The sequence below is a fragment of the Pseudophryne corroboree genome, chromosome 1 (genome assembly GCF_028390025.1).
Source record: "Pseudophryne corroboree isolate aPseCor3 chromosome 1, aPseCor3.hap2, whole genome shotgun sequence".
In the NCBI taxonomy this organism is placed as follows: domain Eukaryota; kingdom Metazoa; phylum Chordata; class Amphibia; order Anura; family Myobatrachidae; genus Pseudophryne; species Pseudophryne corroboree.
The window spans coordinates 38,965,275-38,989,816 of NC_086444.1; the positions used below are offsets into that span (position 1 = coordinate 38,965,275).

At 47.3% G+C, this 24,542-nt stretch overlaps 1 protein-coding gene across 2 annotated transcripts in view; it reads left to right on the forward strand.

The window, feature by feature from the left end:
* The first annotated feature begins 8,311 nt into the window (after window positions 1–8,311).
* SLC14A1 (solute carrier family 14 member 1 (Kidd blood group)) overlaps window positions 8,312–24,542 on the forward strand; it is a 77,022-nt gene continuing 60,791 nt past the window's right edge. Inside the window, exon 1 of one of the 2 annotated variants that reach the window (XM_063958332.1) lies at window positions 8,312–8,466. Coding sequence is in view for 1 of the 2 variants with exons in the window: in XM_063958303.1 (XP_063814373.1) it covers window positions 11,633–11,671 (39 nt within the window). In the remaining variant the exon portion in view is untranslated. Of the gene's footprint in view, window positions 8,467–11,564; window positions 11,672–24,542 lie in introns of those variants that run through there. The other variant, XM_063958303.1, reaches the window with a different exon arrangement.

Genomic DNA, 24,542 nt, shown 5'->3' on the forward strand with positions numbered 1-24,542 from the left:
TATTCATGTTGTGCATTGGGGATTGCGTTAGCAAGCAAAAAGTCCGCGATGAGATCCAATTGCACAACCGGTAAAAGAAGAGCAGTAGCCTGCGGGGGAAGTGGATGAGACCAGTGCAACTGTTAAGTATGGAGTCATTCGAGTATATCTATAGTAAAACCCAAATATAAAATAAAAAAATCAAGAAAGTAACGTCAGAAATGGAGAAAATCCTGTCCGCACATTAGTTTTTGCCAGTAGGAAAGCGGACAGAGACAGGGTAACCTCCGGGTATTTCTTTTAGTAACCATATAAGAAGTATTCATTCCTAGTAATGCCCCTAGTCACGATGAGCTTGGAAATGTTTGTTGGACCATGTAAAGACCCTTAATACGGGATGAGAAGGATTGAATGAATACTTCGCATGACCTAGAAGCTTGTTAATTTTTTTTTTTTGTCTTTTGCAGTAATAGAAAATTCTCCATCTGGATAAGATCACTGGTAAACACTAATTCGGCAAATGGGAGGAACGAAAGAAATGCAACATTACCCTTTGACAAAAACCTGCTGAAGTTACGATTGGGCCCCTACGATGCTAAACCCTTTCCTTTCCTTCTTTTTCCTAACAAAAATGGCCCCTGACTAACGTAACAGAAACTACATATATTGTACTCCCGCTCAGGAAGTACAAGGTATGTTAGATACCCTCAAAGACTAATGTTGCATTACACTGTTCTAGATTCATGTCCATCACAGGTAGAGGAAATTATCTCACAGATACCAGGTTCCCTATGAACTTAGGATGGACAGGACACTGGATTGATGGCTGAAGTAGTCCCAGTAGTGACACAGCATGGACAAGCTTTAAAGGGGAGGGTAGACCAAGTAGTTAATCAATTCCCCGTAGTGCCCAATCCAGTTGTAATTTTAATAAAATCTTCTCCACCTCTACAAAATTATCTGTCACCAACCTCTATTCTGTTTCTCCACAGTTTCCTCTTCATCTTTTGCGTTCACACAGGGTGGTACAATACATGGACCCGATTACAGTTCAAACACTACATGCCTAATTGGTCCTTCAGAGATCTGCCCGAACCCAGCATATCTCACCAGCACGATAACACCAGTATTACTGCAGTGTGCCTTGTCATGCACAAAGGGTGGAGGAAGGATGAGAATACCGGTGAAGGGAAATTTTGAATAGATGCTGATATGCCTGTTGGTGAATGGCAAACCTGACATTTTTCTTTTTTATTTTCTCCTTCTTTCTCTCCTCTAGAGATGTTTTTCTTTTTTTTTTGAGTTATACTCAGGGTACTCTACATTGCAAACATACAACAGTTAAATTAAGATTCAAATGTGTGTTCCCTACAGGAAAAGGAGGTCTGGAAGTCGAAGGGGTATGGTTAGGAGTCCCCAGGACTCTGGAGAGATGGACAAGGTAAGCCAGTGGCCCCCAGGACGTATCTCCCCAGCCTAGCTGAGGCGGCATATGGTTTGACTCACCTGGGGTAAGGAAGGTATGTGCAAATTGGTATGAGCTTACTGGCGTGTACCAGGGTTCTCTTCTCGGGCAAGCAGGAAAGCAATGACCTGTCTTACTTGCATGAGAAAGAACATTTGGTAAGGTAGTACTAACAGAGCCATCCCATATCCCTCCTGCAGACGGACCTTTTCAGGTAATACAAATCGACTTCGTACAGTTAACACCCTTTAGGAATTATTGTTATGTATTGGTGTGCACTGTTTTCTCAAACTGGGTAGAGGCATTTCCTTCTGCCACGGATGCTGCTGTGTTTACTGCAAAGAAAATTGTGCAGAAATTTGTGCGTAGATATGGTACCCCTAGAAGTAGGAGCAAAGTGATACTGGACTATTGTGGTCATAGACACTGCCACTAGTATTATGTAACATCGGAGCCACTCCCAGATCTTCACTTAACGAATCCCCTTCTTCGAAATTTTTGTTTTGGGTTTTTTTTTTGTTTTTTTTTTAGTTTTTGGAAGACAACCTCATGCCATGATTGATCCGCACAATGATCAGAAATACACCAATGATGTGACATTACAGTACCTTATCGAGGTGAGCCAGCATTTGAGAACTTGACAAAAGAACTTGAACCTGTTGATTCCTGGTATGCCAAATACTAACTGTCTTGATTGTGAACCAAGAGACTGTGTGATTGTTCTTACGCTCAGGTTGCCTAATAGACAGGTGGGAAGGACCTTACCAAGTTTTGTTGACAGCACTATCCCAGTGAAAGTAGCCGAGAGAGAGACTTGGGTCCACGATTCCCATTGCAGGAAAGTCGGTAGTCCGGAAGGAACTCTTAAATGGAGTGAGATCGCAAAAGTATCACCAGAGAGTCTGTTCCGTGAAGACTGAGAGGCAGCACTGTTGAACACTACCTGAGCGTACTAAAGGATTACAGAAAGACGAGTCGTTGTAATTGATTTGCTATGGACAAGATTTGTTTTGTTCTATTTTTTTTCTTTCCTCTTTCCCACTGACAAACATTTTTTTCAGAACATTCTATTTTAGTGAGGTTTTTCATGAGTCGAGTGTGGGACTGGAACTGGTTCTGGAGGAAGGAGTGATTTCCTTATAGGATCCCAGGATTAGCCTATCAGTTTGTTAAAGCCAGAGAAAAATCAAAGGTCTAGTAGTTACGGAGTTCAGAGGTAACGTGATCGGCTATTGTCTGAGGAATACTGTATTTTGTAGTTATTGTGACCCCATATTTGAAGATTAGTGCATCCAGAGATGTCAGTCTAGCAATAAGGTAATAGACATCCCTTTAGTGATTACCACTCACTAGTGGGTAAGGTCTTAAACCAAACGGAATGTGGATGTGCTCACAGGTACCTCTAAGACGAAAAGATGCAGGATTAGGGCCATATTTTTTTTTAGAGTTAGCTGAGGTACTCGAATTACATGGATGGGGGAGGGGACCGGTGGACAAAGAATATAATATAACTAGACCCCCTAGTCTTAAGATCCACCAGTACCATAGATAAATCCTTGGTATGTTTAAATCTCACCAATTTCAGGAAATTGGGAGGTAATCAGGACAATGGCTATTCACACATTGCAGATAAAGAGCTCATTAATATATGTGGAAGAAAGGTTTATGAGATGCTCTCCCCGAACTCCGAAGGTTTATGTTATCTAGGAAGGACACTACTTATAACCCTTGTTCAGTGATGATATAGACCTAGCATACGTTCCAGAAATGGAAACAATGGGGTATATTTACTAAAATTCGTATTTTCCCGTCAGAGGTCAAAGTTCAATCACGAATGACATCGAAAGTGTAAAGTTGCAACTTTTTGAATTTATTACGACTAATTTACTAAGCTGTCGTATTCTGCATTTTCGGATTTACCTATGTCGATGTCATTCGTTTTTATTTGCAGTGTTTTACGTGAGTGACTTGTAAAACACTGACGACTTTAATACAATGAATCTCGGCCGGATCTGAGAGACCCGTGCTGGGCTTCATTGTGCACCTTTTTAAAAATTGAAATCAGTGTTAAAATAAAATAAAAAATTGCGTGGGGTCCCCCCTCCTAAGCCAAACCAGCCAAGGCTGTCCCCCCCATCCAAGGGCTGCGGATGGGAGGCTGATAGCCTTTTTGTCAAAAAATGAATATTGTTTTTAGTAGCAGTACTACAAGTCCCAGCAAGCCTCCCCTCAAGCTGGTACTTGGAGAACCACAAGTACCAGCATGCAGTGGAAAACCGGGCCCGCTGGTACCTGTAGTACTACTACTAAAAACATACCCCAATAAAAACATAAGACACACACCTTGAAAGTAAAACTTTAATACATACATCCACACCTCCATATACACATACTTACCTATGTTCACACGAGGGTCGGTCCTCTTCTCCATGTAGTATCCATGGTGTACCTGTTGAAAAAATTATACTCACAAAATCCAGTGTAGATGGCTCCTCTTTTAATCCATTTGTAATCCAGGTACTTTGCAAAATAACAAAACGGATATCCGACCTCGCACTGAAAGGGTCCCCATGTTTTCACATGGGACCCCTTTCCCCGAATGCCAGGAACCCCCTCTGACTTATGTCTAAGACGGTTCCATCAGCCAATCAGGGAGCGCCACGTTGTGGCACCCTCCTGATTGGCTGTGTGCTCCTGTAGTGTATGACAGGCAGCACACGGCAATGTTACAATGTAGCGCCTATGCGCTCCATTGTAACCAATGGTGGGAACTTTGTGGTCAGCGGTGAGGTTACTTTCGGTCAACCGCTGACCACTTTCTAGCACCTGATATATAATTATCTCTAGGAATGATAGAGCAACTGCCACTGTTTGTCTGCATGTGTGAGAAGGCATTGAATGGGAGCAGCATTTGGAAGGCATGCTGTTCCTTGTAGTGCTAATGGGAGATCCTGGGGGTGGCTCCCAGGTAAATTAGCCCTCTGTCTGGATGCGTTTTAGTATGAGACTTTATCATGAGGCCTTGCTGTAGACAAATCACATGGCACTATGTGGGCACTGCCATTATGTAGTGTTAGGACTGCTGATATCGGAGAAGCCTTGACGCAGCTCAGCAGCTAAACATGTCTTTGCAAACGCATGCGACCAATTTCTCTGTAATTCTATTACCAGATAGGTTCAGATATGGTTACGGGTTAACTTTTAGTGTGCTGGGGGAATACCAGGGAGGGGGAAAGCGGGGAAAGCACACACACACACACCCTACCCCCTCTCTATCTGATGACATTTATTGTATCATCTTCAGAGTCATTACTTATTGGAGGTAGTTATTCTAAAAATTGTTTTGGTCGGGGCCCAGACAAACCAATCATTTCAGCCACAAGTGACAGTCCCTGTCAGGGTTAGACTGGCCCACAAGGGTACAGGGGAAAGCTCCAGTGGACCTCACTGCCTGGGGCCCCACCTCCTCTACGGATCAGGTTCCAGTCTCTGCACTTGAAATATGCATTATACATATGCTACGTTATACTGCACCAGGCTGGAGAGGTGCTCTCCCTACTCTGCCTCCCTGCTGCTGTACATGACTATACTGGGTGCCATAGACCCTAGCACCGGCCCTGTTACCTAATATATTTATCATCAAGGAGCCCAGACCATGCACGCTCTAATGGTTGGGCAAACCTCTGTGATGGCTGGCCACACCCCCTCTGGAGACTGGCCAGGCCACACCCCTAAGCATGGGCCCTTACCACTGCATGTCCACACGCACAGCGTCTTTTCACGAGAGTCAGAGGGACTGGGGCATATCAGCCCCCATAGTGATGGAAAATGGGGGAATGGCTCGTGATCGCGACACTCCCGTGAAGCCATGCCCCCTTTTCTGTAGGCCACGCACCCTTTTCGGCCGGGCGCGGCCATGGTGTCCCTCCTAGCCACATCCAAATGTTGGGAGTTATGCAGCTGCAATTTTCCCTAGGCCACCAAATTCGTCTGGGCCAGCACTGGGTATGTGGAGCGTAAAGCTGGAGACACACTATAAGACTGGGTACACACTAGTGTGACCAGCAATCGTGCCAATGTGCAGGGCAATTACCCTTTGCGCATTGGGAGATTGCCGGTACACACTAATAATGATAATAATCATTTTATTTATATAACGCTCTTTCTCCAACAGGACTCAAGGCGCTTTACAGATATCAAAAACAATGCACATGGGCCCTCATTCCGAGTTGTTCGCTCGTTCTTTTCCTTCGCATTGGTGCGATTTTCCGCTAACTGCGCATGCACAATATTCGCACTGCGGCTGCGCCAAGTAAATTTGCTAAGAAGTTTGGTATTTTACTCACGGCATTACGAGGTTTTTTCTTTGTTCTGATGATCGTAGTGTGATTGACAGGAAGTTGGTGTTTCTGGGCGGAAACTGGCCGTTTTATGGGAGTGTGTGAAAAAACGCTGCCATTTCTGGGAAAAACGCGGGAGTGGCTGGAGAAACGGGGGAGTGTCTGGGCGAACGCTGGGTGTGTTTGTGACGTCAAACCAGGAACGACAAGCACTGAACTGATCGCACTGGAAGAGTAAGTCTCGAGCTACTCAGAAACTGCAAAGTAAAATCTTTTCGCAATATTGCGAATACTTCGTTCGCAATTCTGCTAAGCTAAGATTCACTCCCAGAGGGCGGCGGCTTAGCGTGTGCACTGCTGCGAAAAGCGGCTAGCGAGCGAACAACTCGGAATGAGGGCCATGATACAGAGGATTTGAGCAATACAGCAATAGATAAGTGACACAGACATAAAAGAAAACCTTAAGCACACAGAAAGCATAATGCAGGATTGGTGTAGGCATTTTGGGTAATAACTTCCAAGGGTTGTGTATTCCACTCTCACAAGGTACCAAGTGCGGCAGCCATCTTGGGCGCTCAGCGTAGGATTACCCAGGGTGGAATAGTCCACCCCCAGAAGAGATGACACAAAATGGGGGTGATTTCAGAGTCCTTCAGTTCAGAGTAGGGTTCCATCAAAACTAAGCAGATATTAATGAGCCACAGAATGATCACTGTTCCTTCCCTCATTAATATTCATTGCATCACATGTGACCTTGCATGCGACCAGATAGGCCGATTTGTCATTCCAATTCACCTGAATTGGAGAAATCGGCACAATATAGTGCAAGTGTGTACCCGGTTTTAGATTATCTGAACAATCTTTATGGTTGGAATGGAAATCTGGTAACGTAAAGGAGCAAATGATAATTGACCATTTGCTCCCAAGCACTGCAAAACAGACACAAATTGTAATTTAGACAAATTGGTTAAATCAATTTGATATAACCAATTTATCCAAACAACTGCTTTTGTCCATTTTATGGCTTTTTGTTATAAAAAGGCTGGAACCTTGTACTTGCAAGATGCAGTAGAGAGTTCCTATGACGAATCTTTGGACTTGCAAAACGCTATGCAGCATTTCAGAGCTATTAGGGTACATGGCTGTCTTAGACTTGCTTGAAGTCGTGGGATAACTCCAGTTCTATTAGAGTGAGACTCCTAGAACCCTCAAGAGGTGTTTCACCATTAGCAACTCCCCTGCTGTTCCTTAGTGCTAGTAGCACATACCGGTACTTGGGGGGGGGTCTGGACTTAACTCTGCCAGAAGTAGGAGCTCACTCAATAGTTTAAAGATCTCAGAATACATTAGAGCAGAAGCTGTGTGACCTTGCAGGACATCAGCAGACAGGTCAGGTATGCAGGATTGGCTGAAGCTTGGCCTAGCAGGATGTCAGCAGACAGGACCAGTATTCTGAGTTGGTAGAAGCTTGACCTGGTAATTGTCAGCAACCAGACCTGATGTACTGGATTGTCCGTAGGCTTGGCTTGGTTGGATGTTAATGGACAGACCTGGCGTGCAGAATCGTCCGAAGCTTAGCCTTGAAAGATGTTATCAGACTAACCAGGTGTACAGGATTGACCAAGGCTAAACCTTGCAGTATATTAGTTGACAACCCAGACTTGCAGGATTAGCTGAAACGTGGACTTGCAAGATGTTAGCTGACAAACCAGGTTTTTAGGATTAGCTGAAACATGAACTTGCAGAATATTTACTGACAGACCGGGTTTGCAGGATTTGCCTGAAGCAGACAAAGGGGCCAGGAAGATCCGGATTACAACACAGAGCGACAAGGGCTCCCGCAGTAACTGAGAGCTTTAACTGGCAAGGTCAGGCAGTAGTATCTGAGAGATAAAGGGAGGGAGAGCCAATATGGAGGCCCGCTGGGCCAAGCCTCCAGTAAATTACATATTGTGTGCAACTTGAGCATTGCACGTCCCTGTAAACTGGACCACAACCCCCCGCAGCCACCTTGCAACGACCGGGACTAGTGCTGTGCCGTCGGAGCGGCTCATAACAAATTTGACTGCTATTTGTTGACTGTTATTTGCTCCCAGACATTACCAGATTTTTGTTCCAACCAGTGACATTTGACAGATAATCTTATAACGTGTATCCAGCTTTAAAGTGTCACAGTGTCAAGTGAGACAGAATACATATTTGTGGATGTTTACGCTGCTGATTCTGCTGGAATGACAAAAATTTTAGTGACTGGATTAGAGTTGGTCAGTTTTCACCCTTAAAATGCGTTCTGACTTCATAGAACATACGTCAGACTCCTTACACTGAAAACATAGCTGTCACCTCTCAACCTCAAACAAAACACACAACTTTACATTTTGTGCATGAGTTACCTCTGGTAACACTCATGTATTCGTTCAGCTCCTGTTTCCCTCTCTGAGCCTGGACAGAAGTCTATACAGCATGCAGAGGTGCAGGCTGCACTGAGCTGTGTCGCCTCTTACCTCTCCCTGACACAACAGTGTATTGTTAAAGATTTGGTGAGAAAAGTCTTTCATGTGACCCAACGCTGCTGAACATCATGTTTCAGGAACACTACAACTTGGCAGCACTGCGGGTTCTCCATCCCTGCGCGGGTCGTGAAAAGAAGCTTAATAGGAAACCACTGCGCACCCTGCATTGGTAAGTGGATAAAACTGATGCTTTTAAAAGAATATTCTTTTTATTGATGAACTGTTATTTGCAATGTCTCCTGCGGGCACGCTGGTGGACGCGCGCCAAGGAGCTTATCAGCCGCTAGACTGACAAATGCTTCCCTGCTCTGAAAGTTTTGGAAAGTTACTGGAGTTCAGACTCATGTCACAATAAAATGAGGGAGCAGTGGAGATGTTTTCCCTTGGGAGCAGAGGAGATGTTTTCCCTTATAACAAGTGATTTTATCAACATAAAATAGACAGGTGCTGTTGATATATTTATAATCTCCTGTACATATCTGTATAAACTAATGTTATCGCTTAGAATCGGCGAGTTCTGATGAAATGACCTCAGTGTTCGGTAACACAACGTGTGCGCTATAAAGGATGATATAGCCCTTGTTATAAATAAATAACAATATAATAAATACTTTAGTGGAAGATTATTAAATGCTGGAAGCATATGCCTTAAGGCATTAATCTCTGCTCAATAAACACCTGCGGGGGAATGTAACAGGGTGTGAGAATCAGAAAGTGAGAGATTTTGGGAGAGTTTTCCTGTTTTTTTAAAGTGGCAATCATTACATGGCAGAATCAACTTGGTTTTGTTATGTAAATGATTGCCACTTTAAAAAGAAAAACAGGAGAACTCTCCCAAAATCTCTCACTTTCTGATTCTCACGCCCTATTAAATCCCCCCCATAGTCTAGCCTGGAAATGAGAGTAAAATAAGTGAATGACCAAACTAAATTGGGCTATTGATTTATTATGAAGCACAGCGGAATATGCTGCGCTTTATGGGGGTAATTCCAAGTTGATCGCAGCAGGATTTTTGATAGCAACTGGGCAAAACCATGTGCACTGCAGGGGAGGCAGATATAACATGTGCAGAAAGAGTTAGATTTGGGTGGGTTATTTTGTTTCTGTGCAGGGTAAATACTGGCTGCTTTATTTTTACACTGCAAATTAGATTGCAGATTGAACACACCACACCCAAATCTAACTCACTCTGCACATGTTATATCTGCCCCCCCTGCAGTGCACATGGTTTTGCCCAGTTGCTATCAAAAATCCTGCTGCGATCAACTTGGAATTACCCCCTATATGAGAACTGTTAATAATACATAATTATACATACATTTACGTATATGCATATACATTTACATATATACTTATATACTGTAGTATAGTATAGTATATACAGTATGTCACGAGTCAGGGGATTACCTCCAGAGTCAGGGTCTGGGGCTTGCCCATCCGCTGCTGGTGGTGCAGCGCCGATGTGGAGAGTCATGGCGGAGCTGGCGGTGGTGATGGTGCGGCTTCCAGGGAGCAAGTCTTTATTCTTCAGTGTTCTATAGCATCGTCAGCCAAGTATACATTCTTCAGTCCGCAAGTCTTTATTCTTCAGTGTTCTTCAGCCTCGCCAGCCAAGTATACATTCTTCTGTCCGCAAGTCTTTATTCTTCAGCGTTCTTCAGCCTCTCCAGCCAAGTATACGTTCTTCAGTCTGCAAGTCTTTTTTCTTCAGCGCTCTTCAGCCTCGCCAGCCAAGTATACATTCTTCAGTCCGCAAGTCTTTATTCTTCAGCGTTCTTCAGCCTCTCCAGCCAAGTATACGTTCTTCAGTCCGCAAGTCTTTATTCTTCAGCGCTCTTCAGCCTCGCCAGCCAAGTATAGATTCTTCAGTCCGCAAGTCTTTATTCTTCAGCGTTCTTCAGCCTCTCCAGCCAAGTATACGTTCTTCAGTCTGCAAGTCTTTTTTCTTCAGCGCTCTTCAGCCTCGCCAGCCAAGTATACATTCTTCAGTCCGCAAGTCTTTATTCTTCAGCGTTCTTCAGCCTCTCCAGCCAAGTATACGTTCTTCAGTCCGCAAGTCTTTATTCTTCAGCGCTCTTCAGCCTCGCCAGCCAAGTATAGATTCTTCAGTCCGCAAGTCTTTATTCTTCAGAGCTCCTCCGCCTCGTCTGCCGAGCATTCATTCTTCAGTCTTCAATCTTTAGGTCTTCAGCCACGTCTTCAGCCACGTTTGCCGATCACTCATTCTTCATTCTCCAGAGTTCTTCAGCCACGTTTGGTAAACAAGCACTCTTTAACCCTTAAGTTTACAATCATCTGGGATCTGCAGTCTTGCTCGCCAGGCATACCTATCCAGCCTCCCTAGGCTTCATTAGCCTCCTCTAGTGCTCAGAGTGCCATGAGAAATTACTATATTCGCACACCTCAATTCCTCCCTACTGTGGCATCCACTTCTCCAGCAAATGCCCACGCGCCGGATCTTCATATCCAGCCTGTTGTGACAGTATCTATTCATGTATTTATTAACAAATACATAAAAAAAATATATATATACTTTTACATATATACATATAGATTATCATATATATATATATATATATATATATATACTCTGTGTGTGTGTGTGTGTGTGTGTGTGTGTGTGTGTGTGTGTGTGTGTGTGTGTGTATATATATATATAGTATTGTATATTTATTAATTTATTTATTAATAAATCAATGAATATACATTTACACATAGTATAGTATAGTAATCGCTCATCCATACATTACCTACTTATTCCCCCATTTCAGTTTGCTGACAAACTTTCTTCAGGGATCAATAAACTGAAACTTTGGACTAAGGGCATATGGTTAAGTGATGACTGTTAATTGTGAAGCCTTGTGAGTACGCCTGGAGGTGAGGTACTGAATTTGTAGCTTTGGGAGTATTCTGCTGGATAAGAGAACAAGAGGACTACCTGACTCTTCATACCTGCATCTCATTGATTTACTATAGCTGAGCGCCTCATCAGAGAATATCATTCATCAAGATAGAGCTGAGATTGGTGCATCTGCTGCTTTGAGAATGGTGCCTTCTGTACAATGGAAGACCCTACCTACTCCATTCATGACCGGCTACTGGCTACATCAGGGTCTCATTTTAGGGGTTTTTTTTTTGGTAAAACAATCTGATAAATAGCTGTAGGACAAATGGTGATTGTTGTTTGGAGGTAAAGAAGTTTCTTGGCACTTTCCCAGCTCCTCATTGGAGGAAGGATCTGCTGGAATTGTAAATAGACCCCAGAAAAGGGTGGGACAGTGGACTCCTATGCACTAATAAAAGCCTCTACTAGCAGTATTACAGCCTCAGAACTCATGAAAGGTTCAGAGTGTCTCACTACAATCTTGCACCAGGTAAGACTGCACCACCTGCGGTTTAGTGGATGATTCTTATATTTGCAATTCCTTTATTTCTGTATTTTCTTATTGCATGGAAATAATGAACAATGAGCCAAAAAAAAGAAAGTGGTAGCCTTTATAATCCACCATATGGGGTAACTTGTTTTGTGACAGTCTATTTCCATTGTATCCAGTGCACGGATAAGAAGTGAACAGTTAGGCAGTAAATACTGTAATTATTAAACACAATGTATACAGTAATACAGGACTACTAGACAGTAATGATTTCTGGGACTGTAGGAAAGTGCATGTCATTATTTCTATGCTACCTACAGTAGTAAATGTGTTCTTTGTTTCTTATACCCAGATACAGCCAAAAGACACATCATGTACCGTATTATATTTACAGTGATCATTAATATTATACTAGGTGATAAATGGTCGGGTGTGAAGATTAGCTAACTGAAAAATTGATTTGAAGGCAATGCTCATTTTTAAGGTCTCAGGGGGTTATTCAGGTTTGCTAGCAACCCAAAAAAGCACACTATTGGGCAAAACCATGTGCACTGCTGGTGGGGCAGATGTAACATGTGCAGAGAGAGTTAGATTTGGGTGGGTTATATTGTTTCTGTGGAGGGTAAATACTGGCTGCTCCATTATTACACTGCAATTTAGATTTTAGTTTGAACATACCCCACCCAAATCTAACTCTCTCTGCACATAGGGGGTAATTCCAAGTTGATCGCAGCAGGATTTTTGATAGCAATTGGGCAAAACCATGTGCACTGCAGGGGAGGCAGATATAACATGTGCAGAAAGAGTTAGATTTGGGTGGGTTATTTTATTTCTGTGCAGGGTAAATACTGGCTGCTTTATTTTTACACTGCAAATTAGATTGCAGATTGAACACACCCCACCCAAATATAACTCTTTCTGCACATGTTATATCTGCCTCCCCTGCAGTGCACATGGTTTTGCCCAATTGCTATCAAAAATCCTGCTGCGATCAACTTGGAAGTACCCCGATATTACATCTGCCCCACCATTTTGCCCATTAGTGTGCATTTTTGGGTTGCTAGCAAACCCGAGTAAGGTCCTCAGTTTCATTATTAAGATTACCATTTAATGCAACATTAATGACTGGGGGGTATGTATCAAACCTTGGAGAGAGATAAAGTGGAGAGAAAGTACTAACAAATCAGCTAATACCTGTCATTTTCCAAACACAGCCTGTAAAATGGGAGTTAGCAGTTGAGAGGTTGGTACTCTATCTCTCTCCACTTTATTTCTCTCCAAGGTTTGATACTTCTCCCCCAGTGTCTACAGAGAACAGTACCTGAGGTCGGTGTGTTTGTCAGTGGCAGACGGAAATAAATATCTACTTAGAACAATGTTTTTATTTGCTCTATAAATCAAGGATCAATGATTTTACAGTTATCACTAGAGTAAGTAATTATATTTTAATGATAACATGCATCTATGCTGTGCATTTAGAAGGCTGTCCGGTAGGTAATGCCTAATTTACCTAATATGCTATATTTAAAAAATATAATAATTGCAATAGTTAGAGCACTCAACTCACAGGAATAAAATATTATATTTGTAAAGGGATTAATTGTGTGGGAATGATGTGGCTTATTTTCTACAGCCGTGATAATACCAGAACTAAAGGGGGGTACACACGGGGCAGATGTGTGCCGAGCGATCTAGCACGAACGCTCAGCACTCAGCGCGATGTGTGCTGAGCAAGGGGGGAGGACGGGGGGGACCGCTCATTTCAGCCAGCAGGGAAATGAGCGATCCCACTAGATTTGGAATGCATGCATGCCAAATCTGGAGCCGGCGATAGCGACACACGGGGCCGCGCATCGCTGTCACCGGCACCCTACACACGAAGAGATCCAAGGCTCCCCCGCGGGTGGGGGGGGGCACTCCCCAGAAAGGCTGGAAAATGGTCCGTTTGATGAGGCCACGCCCACTCTGGCCAGGCCACGTCAATCATTACCGAGGCCATGCCCCCTTTTTGGGTTGGCCGCGCGATAGTCCCAATTACTTCAAAGTGAAAGTTGGGAGGTATGATATATATATATATATAAATATCCCAAATGGGACCGGCACTCCCCTGTCTGGCGTGAGGGTACCCCGGTGCCTTCCGTAGTAAAGATGTAGTAATCCAGAAAAAACAGCGGCACTCGAGGATTTAGTGAAATAGACAAAATTGTATTTAAAGAAAGTTACAAGATGCCGACGTTTCGGGGCTTACAAGCCCCTTTGTCAAGGTGTATAACAATGAGTGGGTGCAGAAGCTTACCTTATAACCCCGTGAAGTTCAACGCTGTGCAGGTGTGTGAACGGAGACGCGGTGGAGCCGCCGGACTTCCGGTCGCGGCTCTGTGACGTCTGAAAGACAGCGCCTGTTGCTATGGTGACTGAGACGCCCAAGCTGCCGCTCACGGCTAGGTGACGTCTAAGTGAAGATGCATGTTGCTGTAGCAACTAGGACGCTCAATGCCGAGTGCTATATCAGTGACTCAGTAGGCAACCGTATTGTGGAATAAAAATGTGTGGTAAAAAGTGTGCAAGGGGCTGTGCGCCGTGGTGCCTGGGAAACACTACAACACCGTGGGGCTCGATGTGATCCGAGTGCAGAGGGATAGGGTGCTGCGTAAATATGTCAGGACCCGGTGGATGCCGGACTACAATTAACGGTTGGATATGCCCAATCCTGGGGTCTGTAGGAGGGGCTAACACCTAAAATCGACCCTGTGCCCTGATATTTACTGCGGCTTCTGCCTGCCTGGCACTATGACCGGTGTGATGCACCTGGGCTAAAAAACTAATGGCAGAGCCCGTTATATAACTAAAGTAGCTGCTCATGGAAGTGTCTGGTCCTGATGTGGGCCATGATACCAATTGATAGGGACATACTTCCACCAGGTACTGACAGATGTCAGCGTATGGGCAGTGTGAATATTGGCTGTGATACGGACTGTGAATGGTTGAATAAGACTGCAGTGAATGGCTGGGCTAACCAGTGACGCAGTGTAAAACCGTATGACAATGGATTACAAAAATATGTTCCATGAGAATTTCTCGTTCAGTCCTCCTGGGCTGATGGTGCCCAGTTCAAAGATCCATTTGGATTCGATGTGTAACAATCTTCGATCCCTGTCTCCACCTCTGATGCTGCGGGGTACGTGATCGATAATCTGGTGCCTCAAATCATTCAGTGAGTGGCCCATCAGGGCAAAGTGCCTGGCCACAGGTTGTTCGGAGGATTTGCCTGATAGGGCTTGCTTGATTGCGGACCTGTGAAGGGCCATCCTCTCTCTGAAGGTTCTGATAGACTTGCCCACATATACTAGATGGCATGGGCAGGTGAGTATATACACTATATGTGTGGTAGTGCATGTTACCACATGTCTAATCTGATAGGTCTTTTCTTTATGCGGATGTTTGAAAAATGACCCAGTGGTCATGTTGTTACAGGTGGTGCATTTGGGGCACTTGTAGCATCCTGGGGCCTTTGAGAGGAAAGTAGAGGGTCGTTGTATCTCGCTTTGGAACCCCGTTATGTCCGAGTGTACAATAATATCTCTTATGCTTTTGCCTCTGGTGAAGCATAGCATCGGGCGTTTTTCTCTGAACGTAGGAAGTTTTGCATCTGAGGCCACTATGGGCCACAGAGCTCTAGCCGCTCTCTGAATTACTGGGCTTGCTGTACTGAACTGATTCACAAACGGTATGACCGCTTGGTTCCTGCGGACCGTGGGCCTCAGTAAGGTATCCCTCGGTATTGCCATGATCTCTTTTTTCTGTACCTGGAGTTTGTGATAATTGTAACCCCGTTGTGCGAACTTATCGACCATGGTTCCTAATTCTTGGTCCAAAGTGGAGCGGTCACTGATGATTCTGGAGGCCCTGATCATTTGTGATCTAGGGAGTCCCTCTTTCAGGGGTCTTGGATGATGACTGTTGGCCCTCAGAAGAACATTCTTGTCTGTGGGCTTTGAGCACACCACAATTACATCAAGGATACCACCAGCTTCCTGGAGCGGATTAACAACATAGGACAGGTTCCACCAGGGACTCTAATGTGTGTGTGATTGACGTAAAGAGCCTATATACGAGCATCCCCCACCAAGAGGGCCTTCAAGTCATGCAGGATTTCCTCATAAAGGAGAAGATGGATACTCTCGATACAGGGCTTTTCATGCAACTCCTCACTTTCACCTTAAAGAGGAACTTCTTTATGTTCAATGGTAAATTTTTCCAACAGAGAACAGGATGCGCAATGGGGAGCAATGTCTCCCCATCATTCGCCAACGTCTACATGTTCCAGGAAGAACAGACGGTATTCTTTGACAACCAGGACGTAGCGCAGAACATCTTGCTGTTCGTCAGATACATAGACGATTTGTTCTTACTCTGGACAGGGGACATGGCACGATTTGAACGACTCATAGAGGAAGCAAATAACAGACCCTCCACAATCAAGTACACTTACAACATCAGCAGCGAATCTGTGAATTATCTGGATGTCAGGATAACAGTCAAGGATGGAACATTAAGCACCAGTCTGTTCTCAAAGCCCACAGACAAGAATGTTCTACTGAGGGCCAACAGTCATCATCCAAGACCCCTGAAAGAGGGACTCCCTAGATCACAAATGATCAGGGCCTCCAGAATCATCAGTGACCGCTCCACTTTGGACCAAGAATTAGGAACCATGGTCGATAAGTTCGCACAACGGGGTTACAATTATCACAAACTCCAGGTACAGAAAAAAGAGATCATGGCAATACCGAGGGATACCTTACTGAGGCCCACGGTCCGCAGGAACCAAGCGGTCATACCGTTTGTGAATCAGTTCAGTACAGCAAGCCCAGTAATTCAGAGAGCGGCTAGAGCTCTGTGGCCCATAGTGGCCTCAGATGCAAAACTTCCTACGTTCAGAGAAAAACGCCCGATGCTATGCTTCACCAGAGGCAAAAGCATAAGAGATATTATTGTACACTCGGACATAACGGGGTTCCAAAGCGAGATACAACGACCCTCTACTTTCCTCTCAAAGGCCCCAGGATGCTACAAGTGCCCCAAATGCACCACCTGTAACAACATGACCACTGGGTCATTTTTCAAACATCCGCATAAAGAAAAGACCTATCAGATTAGACATGTGGTAACATGCACTACCACACATATAGTGTATATACTCACCTGCCCATGCCATCTAGTATATGTGGGCAAGTCTATCAGAACCTTCAGAGAGAGGATGGCCCTTCACAGGTCCGCAATCAAGCAAGCCCTATCAGGCAAATCCTCCAAACAACCTGTGGCCAGGCACTTTGCCCTGATGGGCCACTCACTGAATGATTTGAGGCACCAGATTATCGATCACGTACCCCGCAGCATCAGAGGTGGAGACAGGGATCGAAGATTGTTACACATCGAATCCAAATGGATCTTTGAACTGGGCACCATCAGCCCAGGAGGACTGAACGAGAAATTCTCATGGAACATATTTTTGTAATCCATTGTCATACGGTTTTACACTGCGTCACTGGTTAGCCCAGCCATTCACTGCAGTCTTATTCATCCATTCACAGTCCGTATCACAGCCAATATTCACACTGCCCATACGCTGACATCTGTCAGTACCTGGTGGAAGTATGTCCCTATCAATTGGTATCATGGCCCACATCAGGACCAGACACTTCCATGAGCAGCTACTTTAGTTATATAACGGGCTCTGCCATTAGTTTTTTAGCCCAGGTGCATCACACCGGTCATAGTGCCAGGCAGGCAGAAGCCGCAGTAAATATCAGGGCACAGGGTCGATTTTAGGTGTTAGCCCCTCCTACAGACCCCAGGATTGGGCATATCCAACCGTTAATTGTAGTCCGGCATCCACCGGGTCCTGACATATTTACGCAGCACCCTATCCCTCTGCACTCGGATCACATCGAGCCCCACGGTGTTGTAGTGTTTCCCAGGCACCACGGCGCACAGCCCCTTGCACACTTTTTACCACACATTTTTATTCCACAATACGGTTGCCTACTGAGTCACTGATATAGCACTCGGCATTGAGCGTCCTAGTTGCTACAGCAACATGCATCTTCACTTAGACGTCACCTAGCCGTGAGCGGCAGCTTGGGCGTCTCAGTCACCATAGCAACAGGCGCTGTCTTTCAGACGTCACAGAGCCGCGACCGGAAGTCCGGCGGCTCCACCGCGTCTCCGTTCACACACCTGCACAGCGTTGAACTTCACGGGGTTATAAGGTAAGCTTCTGCACCCACTCATTGTTATACACCTTGACAAAGGGGCTTGTAAGCCCCGAAACGTCGGCATCTTGTAACTTTCTTTAAATACAATTTTGTCTATTTCACTAAATCCTCGAGTGCCGCTGTTTTTTCTGGATTACTATATATATATATATATATATATATATATATATATACTAGGTGCTTCATCGCGCCCTACGGGCCCTCTTCACACCGTCGCAAGGGGCTACGCCCCCTTAACCCTTGCATGCCTTTCTGGGGTTCAATATTTGTATTATATGGAGTATTACCTGCATTTCTTTGTTAGTGGTTAAATATTGCACAATGAAATGGCGTGTAATGGTGAAGGAGGCGCAGCCCCTTGCGACGGCGTGAACAGTACCTGCAGGGCATGATGTACAGAATGTAGCGGGTGCGAGGGGGACTGCGGATGGGGGAGGGTGTCTGTAGATGCTGCGGGTGGAGGGGGCGGAAGCGGGGGGGGGCCCCCGAATGGGGAAGGGTCGGGAGGTGCTGCGGGTGGGGGAGGGGCAGAGGAGTGGGTGCTGCAGATGGGGGAGGGGTACGGAGGAACTGTAGGTGGGGGAGGGGCAGGGGTGCCACGGGTGGGAGAGGGGCAGGTGCATGGATGTTGCGGATGGGTGAAGGGTTCCATAGGTGCTGTGGGATGGGAAGGGGCAGTGGTGCCGAGGGTGGGTTAGGGGGTTCGGAGGCGCCGTGGTTAGGTGAGGGGCAGGTACGGGTGGTGCGGCGGATGGCGACGGGGGTCCGGAGGCGCTGCAGGTGGAGGGGCAGATGCGGGGGTGCCATGGGTGGGGGAGGGGTGGGTGAGGGGGGGACCGCGGATGGAGGAGGGTGTCTGCAGATGCTGCGGGTGGAGGGGGGCAGGTGTGGGGGAGACATATATGGGGGGTGGATGGTGGAGGGGGTCTGGAGGTGCTGTGGGTGGTGGAGGGGCGGAGGACTGGGAGCTGCGGGTGGTGTAGGGGGTCTGGAGGCACAGCATGTGGGGGAGGGGTGGAGTGCCGCATGTGGTGGAGGGGAAGGTGCGGAGGCATTGGGGAGGGGTCTGGAGGCGCTGAAGGTACTGTACCTGCCAAAAAGGTAGTTGGAGGGTATACAGTAACAGGGCCAGAACAGGGGTGACGGGGCCAGGACAGGGGTGACAGGGTCACAACAGGGGTGACATGGTCAGAACAGGGGTGACAGGGTCAGAACAGGGGTGAGGGGCCAGGACAGGGGTGACGGGGCCAGGACAGGGGTGACGGGGCCAGGACAGGGGCGACGGGGCCAGGACAGAAATGACATGGACAGGATAGGGGTGACAGGGCCAGGGTAGGGGCGGCAGGACCAGGACAGGGGGGACAGGGCCAGTATAGGGTTGACAGGGCAAGCACAGGGGTGACAGGGCCAGGATAGGGGTAACAGGGCCAGCATAAGGGTGAAAGGGCCAGGATAAGGGTGACAGGGACATGACAGAACACAGGGCACGGGAGAGATTGGTATTAGGGACAAAACAGTGGTGATAGACAGATGTGTCTTACCGGAGTCACTGCTGCTGGCTGCTGCTGTTCCACTCCAACCTGTTGGGATCTGCTGCTGGTGGAGACTTGCCATGGCTGACTCTCTCAGGCTGGAGTCCTGCTTCCTCTGCTCGTCCGCATCCCTCCCCCCCCTCCTCAGTCACACACCGCAGACCTCGCGCAGCTGCCGGGCCCTGTGGTAAGGGGAGACTGGGAGTGACTGGTTAGCCCCCAGGAGACGCTGCGACTGGAGGGAGGAGGGAGTCATAGCATGCACGTGGCGCAGACCTCGCGGCTGCTGGCCACTGTGGTAAGGGGAGAATGGGAGTGACTGGTTAGCTGCCAGGAGACGCTGCGGCTGGAGGGAGGAGGGAGTCGGAGCCTGCAAGCAGCTCGGACTTCTGCAGCGCTGCCCGCCAGCTAAAGTGTGTGAAGGAGCTGGGCGCACCTCACTGCAGACGGCAGCGCTGCAGCTAGCGGTGGGGTTGCCGGGGCTGGAGATAATAGAGGCAGTACGGAAACTGCACAGCGGCAGGTGCCCCACAAAACTGCAGCTAAGAAGCGTAGAGTGTGCTAGAAAGTGACGCTCCTCCGCACCAGAGAGACCCTGCTGAGTATGCTGATGTGAGCCGGTGCCCGTCTGTCTGTACGGCATACCCCCTCACACACCCCCATTCCTCCCAACTGTCCCGATTTTCGCGGGACAGTCCCATTTTTTGGGGTCTGTCCCGCTGTCCCACCCGCGGGTCGCAGTGTCCCGCGGGGGGGGGGGGGGGGGGGGGCAGTTGGAAAGCTCATGTACTCGCTGTTCTGCTTAGCAGAGCAGCGGTGAATAGACGCTGTGCGCATGCGCACAGCGTCTATTTAGTGGAGAAAGAGGGAGAGGGGGCATCAGGGGTACGGATTAAGGAGGGGGGCAGGGGGTACGTACCGTGGGCCCCACAGTTTTAGGGGGCCCCCCGGCTGGAGTAGCTCTGTCCCAGCTCTGAAGCTCCCCCGTCCTGCCAGCAACAGCATTGTGCTACAGTCAGCACATGCTGCTGCGTTTTGGCAGGTCTGTGGTGTTGCAGGGAGGCGGCAGCCTCCCTGCTTTCTTCTGCCTGTGCCGGTGTGTAGGGGGGAGCGACCACCTCCTCTGGATTTAGCCCTAGCTGAGGGGCCAAAATTCCATTTAAAAAAAAAGTGGAATTTGCATAAAGGGGCGTAACCACGTGTCCCGCGATTAGGCCACGCCCCCAACCCACAGCAGGCACAGCAATGAGATAGGGCTCCCCTGTCTCAAGTGCCCTGGGCCCCCCGGACTCATAATCCGCCCCTGGAGGCATGCCAGCAGCTCACAGAGCGCTGGGCATGCCCCCTCACTGACGAAAACGGGGGCCCTTCCGTGAGGCCACGCCCCCTTTTCGTTGGTCACGCCCCCTTTTCGCTGCACGTGTATCCCTCCTTCTGCCTGAAGAAAGCTGGGAGGTATGCACCCCTGTCTGCCTGAAGAAAGCTGGGAGGTATGCACCCCTGCCATGCCCATACTATCTGCTTCTGCTCCTAGTCTCCTATAGATTTGCCCAGATCTGTGACTCATTTGACTAACTCCGCCCAGTGTTGTGACTCCGCCCAGCGTTAGCAAATGAGTCACAAAGTCACAGATCTGGGCTATTATATAGTAGATTTTTTTTAAATCTGTCTAGGTGGAGGCGGTGCCTCAAAGGGGTGGGGAGAAAAGATAGCGGGGGAGCTGAGGGGAAGAGGGGAGGAACATATGAAGTGGGAGGTGAGTAGGGTGCAGGGCGGGTCCCAGAGAAAGGGCCAGCCCACTGTAAATACACACACACTGTAGGGGCTGGAGCTGGGTGCAGGGGGGCGGAGGGCCCTGGAGGTGGGAGGAGAATGGATGTAGGAAGGGAGGAGGTGGAGCAGCTGAAAAGGGAAAAATCTTCATTCTGACACCGCCCATGGTAACCCCAGATATCAGCCTCCCTGCACCCCACAACCCAGTACATTAACTGATGACCTGGCAAATATTGGTGGTGGGCGTGAGCCACCTCATTGCCCCCCACCCCCTTCCCCTGTTTTGACACCTATGAATGCGGCCCTGGCACCTAAATGATGGTGATCTGAACCTCGATGTCCATCCGTTATGGTATGCCGTGTCTCACTAGTAGAAATTGCTGCTTTAAAGAGCTATGACTTAACTGAAATGGTGCATTTTGCATAGATGTTCTGTAACCCATAGCAACCGGTCAGATGATTTAGTTCTGTGTAGAAAGTAAAAGTGAACTCTCTATAAAGAGAACCGCATACACTGTAGATCCTTTTCTTAAATAAGCTCCATGTGGTCTATGATTTGCCGTCAAGGCTTGCTCAGGTGTGTGCTAGAGCAGATGCAATGTGGTTGCTAATGGAACTGCTTTGAACAACAAGTGCGATGTGTATAACTGTAACAATAACATGTTAGCTAGTGTCAGCAAATAATAAAGAGATAAAACAATAAAAATAGCATTAAAGTGGAATAACGGCAATAAAATGAGTTACTGCTTAGCGATAATGTTATAGCTCTTTACCGATATTTTCTTCACCTCTAAGAGGCCGGGTGAGTGTGGAAATAGGTTGTATATTGGGGGTCATTCCGACCCGATCACACGCTGCAGTTTTTTGCAGCGGTGTGATCGGATCTGAACTGCACATGCGCCGTGACCGCAATGCGAAAGCGTGTTGCTCCCTGGCGACGGTCATCGCCAGGGAGCGACAGAACTAACGAAGAAAGCTATTGCACCCGCAACTGCAAGAAGAATGACAAGAAGAGGCCGGCTGGAGGAGTCAACTGACCGTTTTCAGGGAGCGGCCGTCCGAACACAGGCGTGCCCAGCCGTTTCGAGGAAGGGATCCTGACGTCGGCTCCGTCCTGTATGATCGCAGCGGATGAGTAAGTCCTGAGGTAAACTTTTGTTTGTGCAGCTCTCTGCACAAGCGAGCGCAGCCCTGCACAGCGATTCCCCCCTCCCCCTGTAGGCGGCGACTACCTGATCGCAGCAGTGCTAAACGTAGCCTGCTAGCGATCAGGTTGGAATGAGGACCATCGCCGGAATGTCTTCTTACCCTACACTTGCCAAAGGTTCTTCTGTAGCACCGGCGGGAGCATCAGCGGGAAGATGCCAGACCCTGGCCTGGCAATGCCTATGATTAGGTGGCGGCATGTCCCCATTTGTAACATGGTACCCGTCACCGCCCCCCAAATGGCTGCAGCATGTCATTCATACTGCGAGCAAGATCTCAGACCAGGGTCTGCACAGACATCACAATAACACACCCAAATTTCACTTGTCTGTGATTAATGAAATCCTGAAAACATGATCTGTCATGGGTATTTATGTGTGGAGTTCAAGAGGTAGGTGTAATACTCTGTGAGATGCAGGCATCAGTAAGTCCCCAGCGGGTCTTACACATGGTTTAAAGAGGCAATCATTTAAAAGGCAAAATTAACCTGCTTTTGTCTTTCAAGCGATTGCCACTTGAAAACATCGGGCAAACTAGAAGTCGCCAGTGCCTGCATCTTGCAGACTATTACATTTATCCTGATGAGTTATTGTAAATTACAACACTGTGCCTAGCACGGATGTTCTGTTTGGCAGATCTGCTTTAGTTCCCAGTGGTTGTATGGGTCCAACACTGGTTCCTCTTACCTGTTTATGTTCCCTCTGTGAATCTGAATACACAGTAATAGGGAGTCTATGGGGGGGTGGAATATCAGCACCTGCATCAGGTACCCAGGCGTATCCGACACACTGCAATTGTACTGTACTGTAAGTACAGTTTCTGTTTTTACATTAGCTCAATGAACCCCACACAAAGCAAAAGGCCTCCTTTTGGATGCAGTTGTCCCATACTTACCTATAGCCTCCCCAACAGTGCAGTTTGCAGCATTGCACCGTGGTGGGTGGGGTCATGGTAAGGAGATTTGCCCTGCCCCGTGCACTGTCTACCTATCCTGAAGAGGAGATTAGAGAATTGGGTAAGAGCCTTTAAGAACCGGAGTTGATTCTACTTCCTGTTAAATGATAATTAATCTGGATAGTTGCCTACAGTGATGGTCATAAAGATCAATGAACCCTAGACCTGTAGTATAATTCATGCACTGTCTTTCCTTAAACATTGCATTCATGGGTGGATTGGGATGGAGAACCAGCCCGGGAAATGTATGGAAACAGCCCTAATGGGAGTGTGGTCTGATGAGGGGGTGGGTTCAGTTGAGGGGGGGGGGGGGGGGGGGGGGAATCTCTCCTCATAGGGCCTGATTGTACGCAATTGCATCCTTCCTTGCTTCATTTGCTGCAGCTGTGTCTGAGACCAGGGACACATTGGGAATTAAAAGTGGCCTTGTAAATGTTTAAAAAAGTGGCCCAATATGTGCAGCACAAGAGGTATAACATAGCGTGTAGCCATGGCAGCATCACTGGATGTCAGAGTCGCTGTACTGCAGAGATGGAATAACAGAATGAATGGAGACAATGCAGTGTAATGAGGGCGGCGGCTGCCTGTCATGTAAGGGGTGGGGCCACATGACAATACACAAAACAGGCCCCGCTGACATGTCGGCCTACCCGGAATCTTCCTGGTGAGCCCTATGGCCAATTTGCAGGGAAACTAAAACTTGCTCAATGTGATTTTAAGTGATCTTATTATCTACCACTTTGGGCGTGTGATGTTAAAAAACAAATTTTGTTGGCTGTACCTGTCACAATCCTGACTACATTTTCCATGTATTATGTCTTACCTATACTTGCCTACCTTGTGTGTACTAATAGTTCTAGCCCAGGTGACCCAGTCAGGTGTCCCCAACCGGCCTGCCGAGTGCAGAGATACCCAAATCCTCTTGCAGGGTTCCCTGGAGAAGACCACTAGTGGGGTAAGACTCCACGCCCCTGCTCTGGGTTCAGTCAACAACTAGGTGCTAGTTCTAGTGAATCATCCAACTCTTCCCTAGCCTTAAGTCTCTCTCTGACCTCATGAGCAAGAGCTATATCAAACCCTCAAGCTTTCATCACGGTCCAGCTCTGGGGCAGGGAACCTCTGTCATAG